General features: G+C 43.9%; 2 protein-coding genes across 2 annotated transcripts; one reads left to right on the top strand and one right to left on the bottom strand.

Annotated features, from left to right (window-relative positions):
* Positions 1 to 533: 533 nt before the first annotated feature.
* On the bottom strand, positions 534 to 15,188 carry LOC117652564 (lipase member K-like). Its single transcript, XM_034397582.1, has 10 exons — positions 15,096 to 15,188; positions 14,287 to 14,399; positions 12,805 to 13,037; positions 8,802 to 8,988; positions 6,946 to 7,060; positions 5,470 to 5,719; positions 4,640 to 4,789; positions 3,168 to 3,252; positions 2,949 to 3,094; positions 534 to 1,019 (listed from the first exon to the last, which is right to left on the bottom strand). The coding sequence occupies exons 2-10, from the start codon at positions 14,390 to 14,392 to the stop codon at positions 858 to 860; spliced, it is 1,434 nt and encodes a 477-aa protein (XP_034253473.1). The 5' UTR covers positions 14,393 to 14,399; positions 15,096 to 15,188; the 3' UTR covers positions 534 to 857.
* On the top strand, positions 4,802 to 5,376 carry LOC117652565 (tigger transposable element-derived protein 4-like). Its single transcript, XM_034397584.1, has one exon. The coding sequence runs from the start codon at positions 4,846 to 4,848 to the stop codon at positions 5,185 to 5,187; it is 342 nt and encodes a 113-aa protein (XP_034253475.1). The 5' UTR covers positions 4,802 to 4,845; the 3' UTR covers positions 5,188 to 5,376.
* Positions 15,189 to 15,617: the final 429 nt, after the last annotated feature.

Here is a 15,617-nt window from a genome sequence, read left to right as displayed (position 1 = left end):
ATTTCGAAAAAAAATAGACATTGCTTAGATATCTTCTACATTTGATAGCTTATGTTAAGTTCAGTATTTGTTTGGTTTTTTTTTAAAAAAAATTTGTGTAGGGAGCGTTCAAAAATAACGTAAGGGACTGGGGGGGGGGGGGGGGGCAATCGTCACAAGGGTCTCATGTCAGTGTGGGGGGTCAAAAGCAAGCCTTATTAAGGTTTCTGAAACGCGCTAAAAGGGGTTTAAAAAGTGGGAATTTCTTTTTTTATGCCATATGTTTGCGCTTATTTTATTGTGGCCAAATGCCCTTTTTTGATTTTTGGTTATGAACCCATGCTTTTGCAATAAAAGCAGTGCCATCTTAAATCAGAAATTTGATTGATTTCTGCCTCCAAAACCGCTGTCTTAGGCTATCTCGTCTTATGCACAAAACACGTAAAAAAACAGAAAAAAAACGTTTTGAGGTTTTTTTGGGGATTTTTTTGGCGAAAACTTCACGTTAATTTGGGGGGGGGGGGTCCGCCCTAACGTAATTCGCGAACGCTTCCGTAGCATAGGCCGTTAATTTAAAGCCAGTAAGTACAGGATTTTCTACGGGTTCGTTTTGATCATACAACGGCCTGCCTCATTATCGTGTGAGGTTGTCTTACATGGCATTGGTTCTTGTTCTTTGTGTTGCTAGAAACGCATTATATCTGGTCACGTTCAAAGACATTCAGAGTGAATTCGTGGCGGTTCGTCGCAACAAACTCCACTTTTCAATTCTGTGGCTGTCGGACATAACAGCGTATCTACTATGGGCTTCCCCTGTGAGCATACGTTGTTATGTCAGATGACCACTCAATTACAGGATGTACTAGGTGCCCCGATCGTTACGGGAGACGTGTGAGGTCTGTTTCGAGCTGCCGGATGGCGGGGCCGTAGATGCTCTCCGTGTCGACTGGGACGAACGGGCCGATGCCGTTGTACTTGGCCAGCACCTCAAAAGTCGACTGCGCAGACTTGGCGAGGGCGTGCCACGTGTCGAGGTTGTCCTGCAGCCGAAAGAGGCAGTTGTTTCAATCAATGTTCGGATTTTTTTTTTTTTTTTTTTGGGGGGGGGGGAGAGCTCAGTCTTCATTTGCGGCACTGCGGGCTCACAGTGCCTAAAAGCTACGGAAAATTCTGTAAATGGCTTGTGGTTATTCTCCGTAGCCGTAGCCTCCCTTGTCTATATTCTCCGTAGGACCTTACAGTATTCTCCGTTGGACCGTACAATCCTCTCCGTAGGTCTATACAGTCTTCTAGGTGCTGTGGATGACTTTACAGTCTTCCAGGTCCTGCGTAGAAGACTGTACGGTTCTGCGGAGAAGACTACGACAGTGTGCTCAGCACAGCGTGTACTTTCAAATCTACTCCGACGAGAGTGTTCTCAACACAACAACGAGTGTGTGCACGGAGCCTGGAAATATATGCAGTTGAGTTCACGCTCGTAAGAGTGTGCTCGTGAGCACACCCTCGTGAGAGTGTGCGCTAAAGAAAGTGTACTCATCAGTACACGCTGAAGAGAGTGTACTCGTGAGTACACGCTCAACAGAGTACTGAGTACCGTAGAACGGGGTAATATGAGACAAATTTCGAGTTTTTTTTTTGTGAATTTCCCCCTTACAATTTCAATTTGAGGTACTGAGGTGTCCATCACTTGTTCATTGACCCTTCGGCTACACTCGCACCAAATTTCAGATTTTTAGGTGCAGTAGGGACCTTTCAATAACCCTCGGAATGCCGTCCCATATTTCCCTGCAATGTGGGGTAATATGAGACAAAAGAAAGAAATGTTAAAGAAGTATGGATAATTAAATCATTTAGGCGGGGTTTTGGGGCTTTTTAAGTTCTTTTTATTCATTGTAAAGATGATTGGAAACTATAATGGAGACGATATAAAATCTGGAGGGGACAAAAATGGGTGTCACTAAAGAGAGCCGAAAAATGTATAAGAAGTCATGAGTTGTGCCTGTCACATGAAAATACTAAACGAAGAGCATAGATGCCGGTCAGATAGTAAAACAAATTCGTGTTAAAATCATTATTACTTGAAATTATTAACAGTGGAGTATGTTTGGCCTCATGTTTCAAGCGAAAAGAGGTGTCTCTATTTTCCCTGCAAGGTAACAAAATTGTATTCCATCTGGAACAGGCAGCCCGAGAGTAGACATAACGGAACCAAATTTTGTCCCGATTATGTTGACATAATTGCCTACAGATTTAAACCTCGTTCGGACGAGAACCCAAGTTCTAACCGAGGTTTCTGGGGAGGTTTTTACTAACTTTATAAAACTTGTTAAAATTAAGAGGTTTTTCGTTTGGTTCTTAATAATCCTGGTGAATCTGTGATTGCCTTCGTGCGTTTCCTGTGAGCTGCCACGGCCTCCTAGATCACGAAAAAAAAATCACGGTGGTCTTCTGAACAACCGCTAGAGAGCAACACGACGAAAACCGAAAAAAGTGCGCTTTGTCTCGATTTTCCTTCATGTCTCATATTACCCCGTTCTACGGTACTTTGTTGGGTTTGCAGAGATACTGGAAGATCCTGCGGAGAAAATTGGTAAGGGAGCTACGGAGAATCTTGGCAAAACCAATTAACAGAATGTTTCCTACCTTTTTGCCAGTTCTAAACGTCGCCACAACGTCCCGACAAAGCAAAATGCACCAATAAATTACTTAGTAGCAAAAAATGAAAGGACGAATTTATTCAGGCTCTCTTTTCGCAAAGAGTGTGGGGTCGTCCACGAAAAATATTGCAGTAACTCAGTTATAATACTATCGCAGTAATCGCAAACTTGGTTGCACTGCACAAATTTCCGGTTAGAGAAATGCAAAATAAATCACATTTAAAATAGAAACTGCCGTTTGCCACTTGCATTCGTCAAAACTTATTGCCTTCAACTTTTTCTGACCCAAAGGGTACTGTTGCGCATTCTCACCTCTTGTACAGAATCTGTGGCTTGGCCCAAAGCGTAGAAGGAGCATGGCACAGTGGTGGCCTCGAGGTTGACATTTTCTGGGGTGCTCCGATTGTATCGCTTCATATTCTCAATGAAGCCATAGTCGAAAAAGGCCATGTACTTAACTGTGCCGAAAGAAGGACCACGGGTTAAAGCAGGTAACCACATATTTGAAAATAAATACAGTAGTGTATTTACTTTTGCCCACTTGTTGCAGATAATACGTCATGGCTCGTATTGATATGCTGTCGATTAAGTTCGCAAATGCATACGGAAAGACTGCCTGGAACACAAATTATTTGGAGTCAAGGTCATTAAACCGAAATGTCATAATCATTGTGGCAGAATAGTTATGCTGATAGCTGATCGTATCTCAAGGCGAAGAGCGTGTTATTGAGTATTAAATAAAGTGTGTTCAGGGGGTGGGAACGGCCAGAGGAGTACGTGCAGAACGTGAATCCGCTCGAGCGAATTCCGGAGTTAACGCTCAAAATCAAGATTTTGAAAACTAGGCCAGTGTTTGCAAAATGCTTTGCACACATCAAAAGAGCATTAAATTTAGGATGCAATAGGCTGCAAAGAGATGCTCAAGTATTTTGAAGACGCTTATTTTCCGCGTGGGTTGAAAGTTTTCTTCCCGATAGAGCGATGAAGGGTGTATCTGATACCTACACCAAAATTTGGGTGAGGAAACTTTCGTAACCCAAATCTGGGTGATGAAAAAAATCCTTGTGTGTCATTCCATCCTACGGTATCTGCACTCGTTTGTGTTTTGGGCACAGGAGCCAGAGGAAACGAAACTGCCCTGAATCGTGAAAATTGCTCACTTGAACTGGCGTGTATCCGTGGCTCCTTTTACTGCAGCAGCACCATGTAGAATTTGTTTCGCTAAAATACCGGTCCTGGACTATCATTAGACCTTCAAACGATTAATGAGCCACAGTCAGCCGTCAGAGTCGATTTTCAAACTTTGTAACTTCCGTGGTAACGAAATTTCCGTGATGAAAACACCCGTTAAAACGTATGTGAATACATGAGGACTCATGTTTTTGGGAAGGTAGTACAAGGTCTTAACTACTATGGATATCGCCATAACTCTAGTACCACCCTAGACCCTACACTGTCAGAAATTTCCGAAAAAAAATATGGAAAAACATCATGTTTTTTCGAAACAAACTCTGGACTTTCTCCGAAAAGTTTCCGAATTTGAACAAAAATGCATGCTTCACTATTAGGAGGTCACGGAAAAAAGTTTGCAACCAGTTATAAAATGAGGGAAAGGTGATCCCCTACTTGTTTACCTCAGTGTTCATAATATTAATGCGCGTAAGGATGGTAGAAAGAGGAAGGAGGGCCTCTAATCTGAAAGTAGATCTGTCTCGTTGAGACCCGATGCGGATTTTAAAGTCCACGACGATCGGCCCCAGGCAATAGGTAGGTAACATTTGATCAAAATGTGGAGCAAATTGGGAGGGGTCGATGTAACGGATTGTGAAAATAGGATGGAATGCCCATTACCCAAATCTAGGTCATAAAAATTACCTCAACCGAAATGTTTAGTCCTAGTTTTAAAACTTTCTCTCGGTCCTGAGGAACGATAAATCGCCTTTTTTCGTGTATGGAATCGTGGTGCACTGGTGACATGGTAGCTTTGGGCAATTTAAACTCACGGAATCCAGCTGGTCCGTTTTTCCCGCAAGTAGTTGCAGCAAGTAGTCGCATGTGATCGGTGAGATGCGACCGCAGAGGTTGTATATTACTGGGTGCACCACAGGGTTCATGAAGGCCAGTTCGTTGTGCAGCGCCACTGCTCCCGCCGCCTGCTCAAAGAAATGAAAAAAGAAACGTTGCGGATGGAACAGTGTCTTTGGGCACCATGATGCTGGGGAGCAACGCGGACGGGTCCGACAAGTTGCTGCCTACTGGCAAGGCGGAGAAGCCCCGATGCTTCGCTGGTATAAGGCAATTTTCTTGCACTTACACCAACCAGCAAAATGCCTGGATGACAGGGAAGGAATACACAAGCTGGGTAAGAAAATTTGATGCAAGGATGAGAATCGAGAAGCGCAAGGTCCTGCTCTTTGTAGACAACTGTCCAGCCCATCCAATCGTCGACGGCCTGACCAACACCGAAGAGGTGGACATGGGAATCATCAAGAACTTTAAGCATCATAACAGAACCAGGCTTGTCCAGCCAAGCGCCTTATCAATTTTATAGGAAGAACAAACGTCGAGAAGAAGAACTTCTTCATTAACATGTTCCAATTCCTGCACTATTTAATAGTAAGTTTAACTGCAGACGTCTTGCTGGTCCCCGTACTTGTTTGTTTTAAACTGGTTAGGCCTGAAGGGGCTTGTTAAGTTTCCTAAGTGTGGCATACACTGGGTTGCACAATGTGCGTACCACTCTGCCAAACTCGTTAATCGCAATAACTTTCTCCTGAGGCGACATAAACGGTTCCAATTTTTGGCCCTCACCCCAGGTGATTTGTTACTGTACCGTGAGAAAGTCTCGTCCGAGGGCCATGGCGGTAAATAGTGGGGATCGCAGACGACCGAGGTAGCCGAAAGGAGCGTAGATGTAGCAGCTGGCCAAGAGTCGCTGGTAGCGCTGGCCGTGCACGTGGTTCATGAAGAGCAGGGCGGTGGCGGTCTGGTCCACTCCCATTAACCGCATCCTGGTGCTGCCCGTCTTGTTGGAGACGAACTCCAGCTGGGCCGGCAGGTCGAATGCGCCCCAGTGGTAGGGACTGCAGTGGGAAAGCCCATATTTGTTGGAGAAACGCAGGTGTGGCCACACGCTTAGAACCTTACGAAGTATTTTAAGCATACATTGCACGAACTAATTTACTTTGTTATACGAAGAAATGAGGTAAAAAATCAAATGTGGTTTTTTTAGGGGGGGGGAGATAACGCATCTTTAAAATATAAATTTTAAACAAGTGGCTCAAGTAGCTTTAATGCATTTAAATATGATCCCCTGTTTACGTTTTGCAGCATAGAAGGCCCGTCTGTCGTCCTCGTTTACGAGCTACGGCCGTCTTAAATTGAGTCTGTTACGGCATTGACTTTTGGAACAAATTTTTAAAGCTACCCGCGCACCAAGGCTTGTACAATTTTTGACAAACTAAAGGTGACTTGTATTCCTTTACCTATTTCTTACCTATATCACTGGGAATCCAGGAATGTGACGTCACGTTCGTTTAGACATGAATTGTGTCACGTTCGTTTGAATACTGTGTCACATTCGTTTGAACGTGAATCGGCTGGTCCCGGGACTGGACGAGGCTGGATTCACGTTTAAACGAATGTGACACAGTATTCCAACGAACGTGACACGACTCCCGTCTAAACGAACGTGACGTCACATTCCCGAATTCCCGGTAATCAGCAAGGGCGTTCCCCTTCATTCTATAATTCGTTTTATTTTTTTAATGTCCCAGCTCTTGGATGGGCCCAATTTTCCTTCCGAATTTTAAGGCCTTTCTTTGCTGCTCTTGAAGTTGCTCAGACATCCACGCCGTTTCAGGTGAAAAAGGAAGATTAAGGGAAAACCCATACCGAAATTGAAATCAATTCGCTCATTCATGGATTTGTATTGGCTAGTTAGTCAAAGAAAATGGGCCATAATTGATTCGTGACCCACAATTGGTTTTTTTACATTAAAGTACAAAGTATTTTCTTTGTAAGCTTACGTATGCTCAAGATACTTTGTTATAACAAGCTGCTTTTCTTTGTGATGCCTACAATAGTTGGTAAGGTTTTCTCAGTGAAGGTCTACGTGTCCGTAACATACAAACAAAATCATCCTCTTTAAGATAACGGGTGAAATCGTCCGTATTAAAAGTTAAATCTATTTGTGATTATGTTTGCACAAATCGGTCTATTTTAAGGATACGTGGTGTTTGTTTACTGTGTAGAAACGTCAATTAACATTGTTGAAATGTCGATCAAAGGATGAGAGTGCTGATCTTACTAAAAGTCCCAGAATTCTGAGCTCGTGTCGCGCAGGTGAGTGTGGCCGCGCCCGAACAAATATCCTCGGAAAGTGAACAGCCAGACGTCGAAGCATCGTCGAGCCAGCCGGTACGCTAAAAGCATAGACCCGTAACGAAACGTTTCTTGCAAAAAAAATGCAGAGCATGTTATAATGAATTATAAAGTGGTTAGTAATTGGCAACATCAATTAAGTAATATAAATTTAAATTGGTATTAAGGAAGGGGGACTGGTTCTGTAACATAGTTCGTCGTACATGTCAGTCGCAAGTAAGTATCACTTTCGTGGAACGTTTCCAGAACATAACCCTATTAACGCCCCAAAACACAAATGAAAACTGCTGAAGTGATTACAATGTGTCGTTCAGATTCCTCAGTCATGTCACTATTAAAATACTGACCAAATAAGAAAAGATATCAAGATACATACATATGCCAGGAACCTCAAATGCAACCTCTTTATAATTTTCATAAACGACACCTCAACCTTAAAACTCCATTGCGACCCATCTCTCTTTGCCGACGACACTAACATCTTCTACTGTGGCTCATCTTCTAAAGAAATTATAGATCAAATGGGGGCGGACTTCCTCACTATCAAAAAATGGCTACGCTTAAAGAAGCTTTTCATGAATGCTGATAAAACCAGCAACATCATCTTCAAATAACCCGGATCCTCTCCAGAAGAAGATGCCACTCTCAAACTGGACAACGAGGAGATCAGCATGTCTAAGAATGTTAAATTCCTTGGGTTGATCATGGATGAGCACCTAACGTAAATCAATATTTTCGGAAAAGTGACTTCAACACAGCCCACGGACGAACAGCATAATAGTATTAACATTATGGGCTTTAAGGGGGGGACCCTGGTGAAACTTTCAAGTGGGCTTTAAAATAATCCCAGAAAGTTGAAACTTTGCTTAATTATTAGGTTCATTATGGTGAGTTCCCAAAACAAAATTCAATCCAAAATGTTGAACGGTCTATGAGAAAAGTAGCTTTTTAGTGTCTTTCAGAGCGTTGGGGAAAAATCTTCCTGCGTCTTTGATTGGAACGGAAAGTCTTGAAAAATTTTTTGGGTTATCCTAAAGATGTATAGAAGAGATTTTAATGACGGAATTTTCAATTTCAACTTCTGTCCTAAGATATGAATTTTCAAATTTTAACATTTGAAAAAGTGATTTTTTTTGCCTATTTTTCAAACTTTTAGGTGTTTGTAAAAAAAATAGTGCTGATATCAAGATTCCGTCACTAAAATTTGTCGAAAAGTCATCAATGAATAGAGTCCATGCAAGACGACTCACGTAGGTGTCAACCAGGAACGCAGGAAGTCTTTCTACGACAAAATTTTTTGTCGACTGAGAAAGTTGTGAAGTTGAGCGTATAAGCCAACGACAACTGATCTCAATGTTATTTCTTTCCATATGATAAAGAAACTACCCACTTAGCTTGAAGGTGTTCAACCTGTTAAATCTGAAACCTTCTGTGCACATTTTTATCTATGAACTTTGAAAACACTATTTTTGGCAATTATGGCCATTTTTTCACCAGGGTCCCCCCTTAAGAATTTACCATCATGAACTGTCATGTACCTCTCAATATTAACTTTCAGTGACCATAACACCAAGCCTCGGAACAAATTATCCTTATCCTCAAAAAGTTACTTGGAAAAAACCGTCTAAAGTTACGGAGATGAAAACAAGCAATTTAGGGGTCAGATTACCACCTGCGTGAAACTCACACATCCTCCGCGACGTTCAATTTTAAATTTTTAACATACCGTCTGGCCGAGTGATGGTGACTTGAGTACGGAAACGTTCCTCGCCAGAAATATACCTAGACTGTTTTCTTTAACGTAGATGAAGGTAGCCGCATTGGACAGGAGGCCTGGCGGAATAACCACCACGGCGCGATAGGAGCTGCACTGCCCGCTTCGAATCCGAAAGACTCCAAGAATGTAGCCGTCGGCAGTTGTCACGTTGTAGGCCTCCCCGACAAAGCCCATCTTCTCCGCCTCAATGTTCTGCAATAAGTCGCTAAACTTCATCAAACACGTTCTGAAATTTTAGTGGTGAGACATCTGATCAGCTTTAGGCGATAGACTCAAATGTTCTTATGGATTTCTCCCTCCGTGTTACACCCGGGTGGGAAGGACTGCAGTTCATACTAAATCCCAACTACAGTCTGAAACTGAAGTGCCCAAACTGTAGTGAATAATGCAAACGAAGTGCATTATGAAAATACAGATCGCCATGTAAGGTAAAAAATCAATTGTGGGTCACATTTTTGAAAATTCCAATTTAAGGCCTTTAATTTTGACCTGGTGACAAAACTGCATGTGCGGCCTTTAACTATGGTCCTTGGACTACGTTTTGCAGCATAGTAGCCCCGTCTATCATCCATATTTACTAAGCTGTGGCTGTTTTAAAAATAGTCTGTTTTGGCCCACAATTGATTTTTGGAACCAGTTGTGGGTCAGCATTGTACAAAGCTCAAATTTGGATATGATTTGCTTAAATGCGAGAGGAATTCACTTTTGAATTTATTTTTCGGAATCGTAAAAACTGCAGGATCTGTAGCACAATGAATCAATTCTGGGTCATATCAATTGTGGGCCATTTCGTCTTTTTGCTTGTAAATTGACCACTTTTGCAAGATATTTTCTTATTTTTATTAATAAAAGGTCCCTGGTTCTCAATAAACCAAGCAGGCACGTTTTTCACTCAAAGAGGAAAAATACATAAACCGACATAAAGAGGCTTATTTCACTGTGAGACAGATGTGAGTTAAACGTCCTGGACTAGAGACGAAACTTTTATAGTGCATATTCTAGGGCCGCCGGCGTGGTAGACAATCCAACACCACACCCTGTCATCGTGAGGTATTGCTACAGTTTATAATCTACTTCAGTCAGAATATTTAGTCTGTAGGGATTGATTTCACTCCTACAGGGCCGTACTGGCCTCGGGTGCCTAGCCTGCAGTTAGAGAGCGGTCCCCTTCCGGGCGCTATGTAAGCCCCGCAATGCCCCCTTCCCAACAAAAAAAGCCTTATGGCGGACTGGAAGTAAGAGCTAACGTTGTCATTCGGGGCTGTAGCCTAAGCTTAACAACCTTCGTATCGTAGTACTATATGTGACTGAGCAGAAAATGGAATTTACTGTGATACATCCGTCATTCAGAAGCGCAGAAAACAAAAAATATAAGAAAAACTACCGCAAAATTCGTCAAAAATAATGGGTCGGACATGGTAGCGAACGCTACTTTGCCGTCACCCGCGCACCATGGCATCGAATGATTTCGGCTGTACTATGGTAAATTTATGTTCCCTGACCTATTATGAACCTAAATCAGCAAGGACGTCCAGTTTTACCTCGTAATAGCTTCACGGTGGCAATTTGAAAAACAAACGATTTTTCGGCTCGTTGGATGGGCGCTTTTTTCGTGACTTTTTGAAGGGCCTTCCTTTGAAGCCTGATAGGAGCTGTTACAGTCGTCGCTCGGACATACACGCTATTTGGGGAGACAAAGAAAGGTTGGAGGAAGGTCTACCGCGAAAGTCAATTCGATTCAATCTCCGCCGGGGTTGCGGTGACCCGTCGAAAAAAATGACCCACAATTGATTCGTGACCCACAATTGATTTTTTACCTTAGACTGGAAAGTAGACAAATACATACGTGAACTATTATTATCAAAGCATAGTTTCGACTGCAGTTTAGAAGAAGCGTTCTAAGCGGTTTCCCGGCAAGTGCATTTTATGTGTAGCTCAACTGCAGAAAAACTGTAGTTCATCTGAACAGTCGTTGCGGCGGGAGGCCTTGTCATGTGGTCGGGGCATCGCACGCTCGTCCCCACGGGCGCTCACCAGCGTAGTGGATAACACAACAACTCCACAACACAAAAGACCCAGGATCGAATCCCAGCACTGACATTACACTTTCACAATTCTAAGCTACGAAACATATCATGAGAGGAAGGGGGCACAGGAGAGGGGCATAGGAGGAAAAAAAAAGAGACGGAATGTCAAAAAATTTTGATTTTTGAGCTTTGCATTGTTCAGTACATTTATGATTGTAATGGTGGTTGTAGTTAAAATACGTTTTGGAGCTGTATTTTAAAGAACGATTTCAACTAGATTCAAAACTGCAGAAAAACTGCAAATGTCCGAAAAACTACCACTTTCCCAGTACATAAACTGCAGTTGAACTGTAGTTAACTATAATTTAACAGTAGTTTGAGCAGTTTAAGTGCAGTTGGAATGCAGCTGGACTGCAATGACCTAACTGCAGTCCAAGTACTATTACTTTACATTTAAAATGTACTTGTGATCAGTAGATTAACTTTAATCCATGCACAAATAGACAACAAATGTCTTACAGTTTAAGTAGTGTAACCGAGTGTAACATCTAACACCTGCATTTTCGAAATGTAAACGAAAGTATAATCCTTTCCACCCGGGAAGATTTTTGATCCGAAAACAAGTTTGTGGATGCTTATGTCCGTGGTGAACGGATTGCTGCCGTGATGTACGCTGTAGTCTGTACTTATCCGTCATTCCCAGGTTAAAGTTCAACTTTTGAGCACCGGCGCCAAAAACTCGAACCATTGCTTGCTTGCAGTACAATGAAAACGTAATGGTCGGACACATGGCCAAATTATGGCGTGACAAAAAGTCACGCCAAAAATTGGCGTGACACGATACTCACGCCGATAGACGGCGTGACACGATACTCACGCCGATAGACGGCGTGACATGTGCGTCACGCCGTTATTTGACATGAATGACAACGCGTTTTAAGAGACAAGTCACGCCAAAAAGCGGCGTGACACGAAATTCACACCAAAAATTGGCGTGAATTTTTGAGTCACGCCGATTTTTGGCGTGACTTTTCTGTCATGCCGTTTGTTGGCGTGACACTTTATTCACGCTCACGCCCCTGCAGCGGCACGAAGTCACGCCGATAGATTTTCAGTGTAAACAGTATTGGAACTTGTTCCTTGTCACCCAAACATCATTTCAACAGAATATGGCTTGCCTAATCAAACTTTAATTACGAAAAAAAAAACCTAAAACAAAACAAAAAACACGCTGTTTCCGTTCTGTGCATGGTCGAGGTATAAAAAATTCTCCCCGAGCTCCATACTACCCTAGGATGAGGAACTGTGGATATCGCAGTTCTAAATAGAGCACGAGTGGCGGGGTCGGGAAGGGGATGTCCAAGAACGGACGCAAATTGCTGTAAGTTCTTCTATCCCCGCTTCCTACCAAACGAGAAATGTCGAAAGCGTGTGGTACACGGAAACTTCAGGGCTGCATACCCAAAGTAGAGGCCGAAGCACGTGGAAAGTAAGATTGGTAGTTTACGGACTGGGACCAAAACATAAAATTTTCCGCCATCTCTCATCTGTAAGATCCGTCATTATTTTGATAGTTTTTATAGGGGTGAAAAGTGAAAATGAAGTTGAGGCGCGCGTTAGACTTGAGGGTTATCTTGGGGTACTCAAGCTGCTATTCGGACCAAAATTGGCCCCGAAATGAAAGTTTCATTTTTCAAATTTGAAGCACTCAGAGTGCGTCCATACGCGCGGAATCACCCCCCCCCCCCCTTTTCCCCCAGGCCGAGTCTTGATCTGCCCCTGTCTCTTGGCCACTTGTGGAAGGGTGCATCGCATTCACTTCCGAATATTTCATAATTGATGAATTTTGTCTTTGTTCAGTCCGAACGGGGTGAAGGAGATATCCCAAATCCAAGAAGATGTCCGGTTGAGCCTCGGGTTGAGCGCCCTACCTCAAAACGGGGGTGAGGAGTCTTTAAAGGGTCCAAAGACAACCGCTTACCGGTCGGAGGAATGGGGGCACTGGCAGCTTTGCCTCAGCCAGGACACCAAACAGGGCCGACAGGTTCGTCACTATGTCCGAGGAAAACTGCGTGAAGTTGTTCTGTAGCAGCGCTGACTGCAGGAGCGGGTTGAGCGTCGACGTGTAAGGGGACACCTTGGCGATCAACGCGAAGGGGATGGGCAGTAGGCCGGCGGCACCTTCGGCCACTGGGCCCACGAGGCCTTCAATCACTGGCAACAACGGAGCACACTTAGTTTCAAATTTGGTATTTTGTGGGTTGGGTGACAGCATTACAAATCCAAAGGTCAGGTGAGACTTCTCGACACTCCAGGAGGTGAGCCATGAAGTCTCGCCAAGTTTCGGGCGACACATCGGGGGGTCCTATACAAAAGATCTTATCTGGGCGTTCCCCCAAGACAATCTTATCCAATCTTATCTTAAACGCAGGCGACTTTCACTCAGCTTGATCATTTGATACAGCTACAAACCAATATAATTTGTTATTAAACTCACTGAAATGAGAAGATGAAAGATCAAAGAATGCAATAGTGCATGTGGAAATATATTCGGCTTACTCTCGTACCCGTTCCAAATGGTCAAACTGAGTGAAATTCGCCTGCGTTTAAGATTGTCTTGGGGGTACGCCCAAATAAGATATTTTGAATAGGTCCCCTCGACATGACCTCAAAAACGGCATGACGAGTGAGTAACGCCGTGATCTGGCGTGAATTCATCGTGAGGAATGATGCTAGAAATGCGTTTGATCGGGAAAGTCATGCCAAAGAACGGTATCACACCGTCTGGACCAAAACCGGCCAAATAATAGAAAGAGTTACTGCATTTTTGAAGCAGTAACTTTTTATTGCTTGCACAAATGCGATAATTTGAAGGAGTCACAGCAGCCCTTCAATCAGTGCTTATTGCACGGAACTTATCTCATTACAAAAAAATCAGTGTTGGGCACGAAGTCAATCTTCAGTGCATCACACTACACGGTAAAGACGGTTCCTGGTTTTTCCAGGAGCTCTCTGGAAATCGTGTATGTCTCCACCATAAGCCTCCTCGGAAAACCAGGAGCGTCTTTCACCGTGTAGGAACTCAACGTAGAGCATGGCATGCTCCACCTGGGAGTCAATCACAAAGCACGCTTCATTCTGGAGAGTGTTTGCATTCACACTCTAACCAGGAGCATACTTGGCAAGCACGCTCTAGGGTAGGGTGGAGCATGCTAGTAAGCACTCTTCAGGATGAAACCGTGCCGCTTTGTTGATATGAGACCTCGTAACAGCGACGCAGCACGCATCATACTCCACGCAGGAGCGTGCTTTCAACCACTCTCCAGGACGTAGACCTAACGTGCTTTGCAGTTGACGCCCAAGGGAAACATGCCAAGTATACTCATGAGGATTTCTAGAGTTGGCAATGCTGAAGTAAAACTTGAGAACAGCGTCCGCAACTTCGTGGAGATGTCATGCTTACGTGGATCGAAAGGGCCTGCCTGGGACTGGCTGACTGCAGTGGGAAGCGTCCAGACTACTAGCAGCAAGGCCAAGGGTATCATGGCCCATGTCTTGACGGTGGCCATTCTCGGCCTGTAATAGAAGAGTGTTAGGTTCGTGCCACTTCCACAGCCTGCCGATGGCGTTTACACGTACGGGCGGTCTAGTTACGACCACATTGAGACCTAACGTGTGGGTGTGGTTACCGCATTCTAACCCACGCACACATGTGGTAAGAATTACACCGCTTCAAGTGGTGTACAAGCCAATAATTCAGCCGTTACCTCATGTATTGCGTGGTCAAGACCACCCTTTTATGATATGAGGTATTGAGGACTGACCACATATTTGCTGTGGTATTCACCATGAATTTTATGTGATACTTTGCTGACCACTGACCTTAAGGGGTATTGACCGCTTTTCCACGTGTGGTAAATTTGGGTAAACACAGTTTTGCGCCTACCACACGTATCTGTAGTCTGTACCACACGTGGAAGGACTGTACAAAGAAACTTGGCCAAAAAAGTTAAGAAGTTGTATTTGGCGTGTAACACTTAATTCCCTGATGCTAGAAACTTATCTTTTCGGACCTCAGTTAAGGAAGGCATACGAAAACCAGTGGTTAATCCAAACTAATTCCTTTGCAGGCTGCGGAGCCTCCGGTTCGTTTGTAGCTACAGTCAATGTTCTTTGTAGGAATTCATCAGTGTGCATGTCTCGAAGGATAGGCACCACTGAGACTTCACCAATAAGTGAGATTGTGTGCAGTGCAGCCACTACACAACTCACCTCGAAAAAGACCACCAGTTGGACTGGTTGTTCCACACGGACACTGCAACTAGCACTGGCCCACACCTGAGCCGTTCGGCCACCACTGACAACTTTGTCTGCATACATTTGTTGCTTGGGGGCCCGGGGGGCCGTGATAAGCCCACGCGTCACCTGGTAGGCCCATGAAAGCTGATAACGGCGCTGGGGCGGAGCGCCCCGGCGCAGCCTTCGGTGTAGGTGGTCTGATGAGTGCTCGCAATTCGACTTTTCCAGAAACGGGCGCAAGGGAATTCCATGTTAGATCATCCAGGGCCCCAAAAACCCGATGCCTCAGTTCTTGGCGAAACTTTGTGGGTGTCTCCCTATAGAGCCTCGGGAAAAAATTCAACGTTTTTTATGGGCCCAAAAAGCTGAAAATTAGTAGTGTGCGAAAAATATTGAAACGTTCACTAAAAATTTGTTTCCAGCCCTCGGTCGGCCAACCCATAGCATATCCTTTCTTCTCATCTCACCAAAAAAAAGGGCCCAGAGTGCAACTTC

The sequence above is a fragment of the Thrips palmi genome, unplaced genomic scaffold (assembly GCF_012932325.1).
Source record: "Thrips palmi isolate BJ-2018 unplaced genomic scaffold, TpBJ-2018v1 HiC_scaffold_7, whole genome shotgun sequence".
Lineage (NCBI taxonomy): Eukaryota > Metazoa > Arthropoda > Insecta > Thysanoptera > Thripidae > Thrips > Thrips palmi.
Note: the sequence above shows the minus strand (reverse complement) of the source record. Positions and strands in the feature narration are given on the sequence as shown.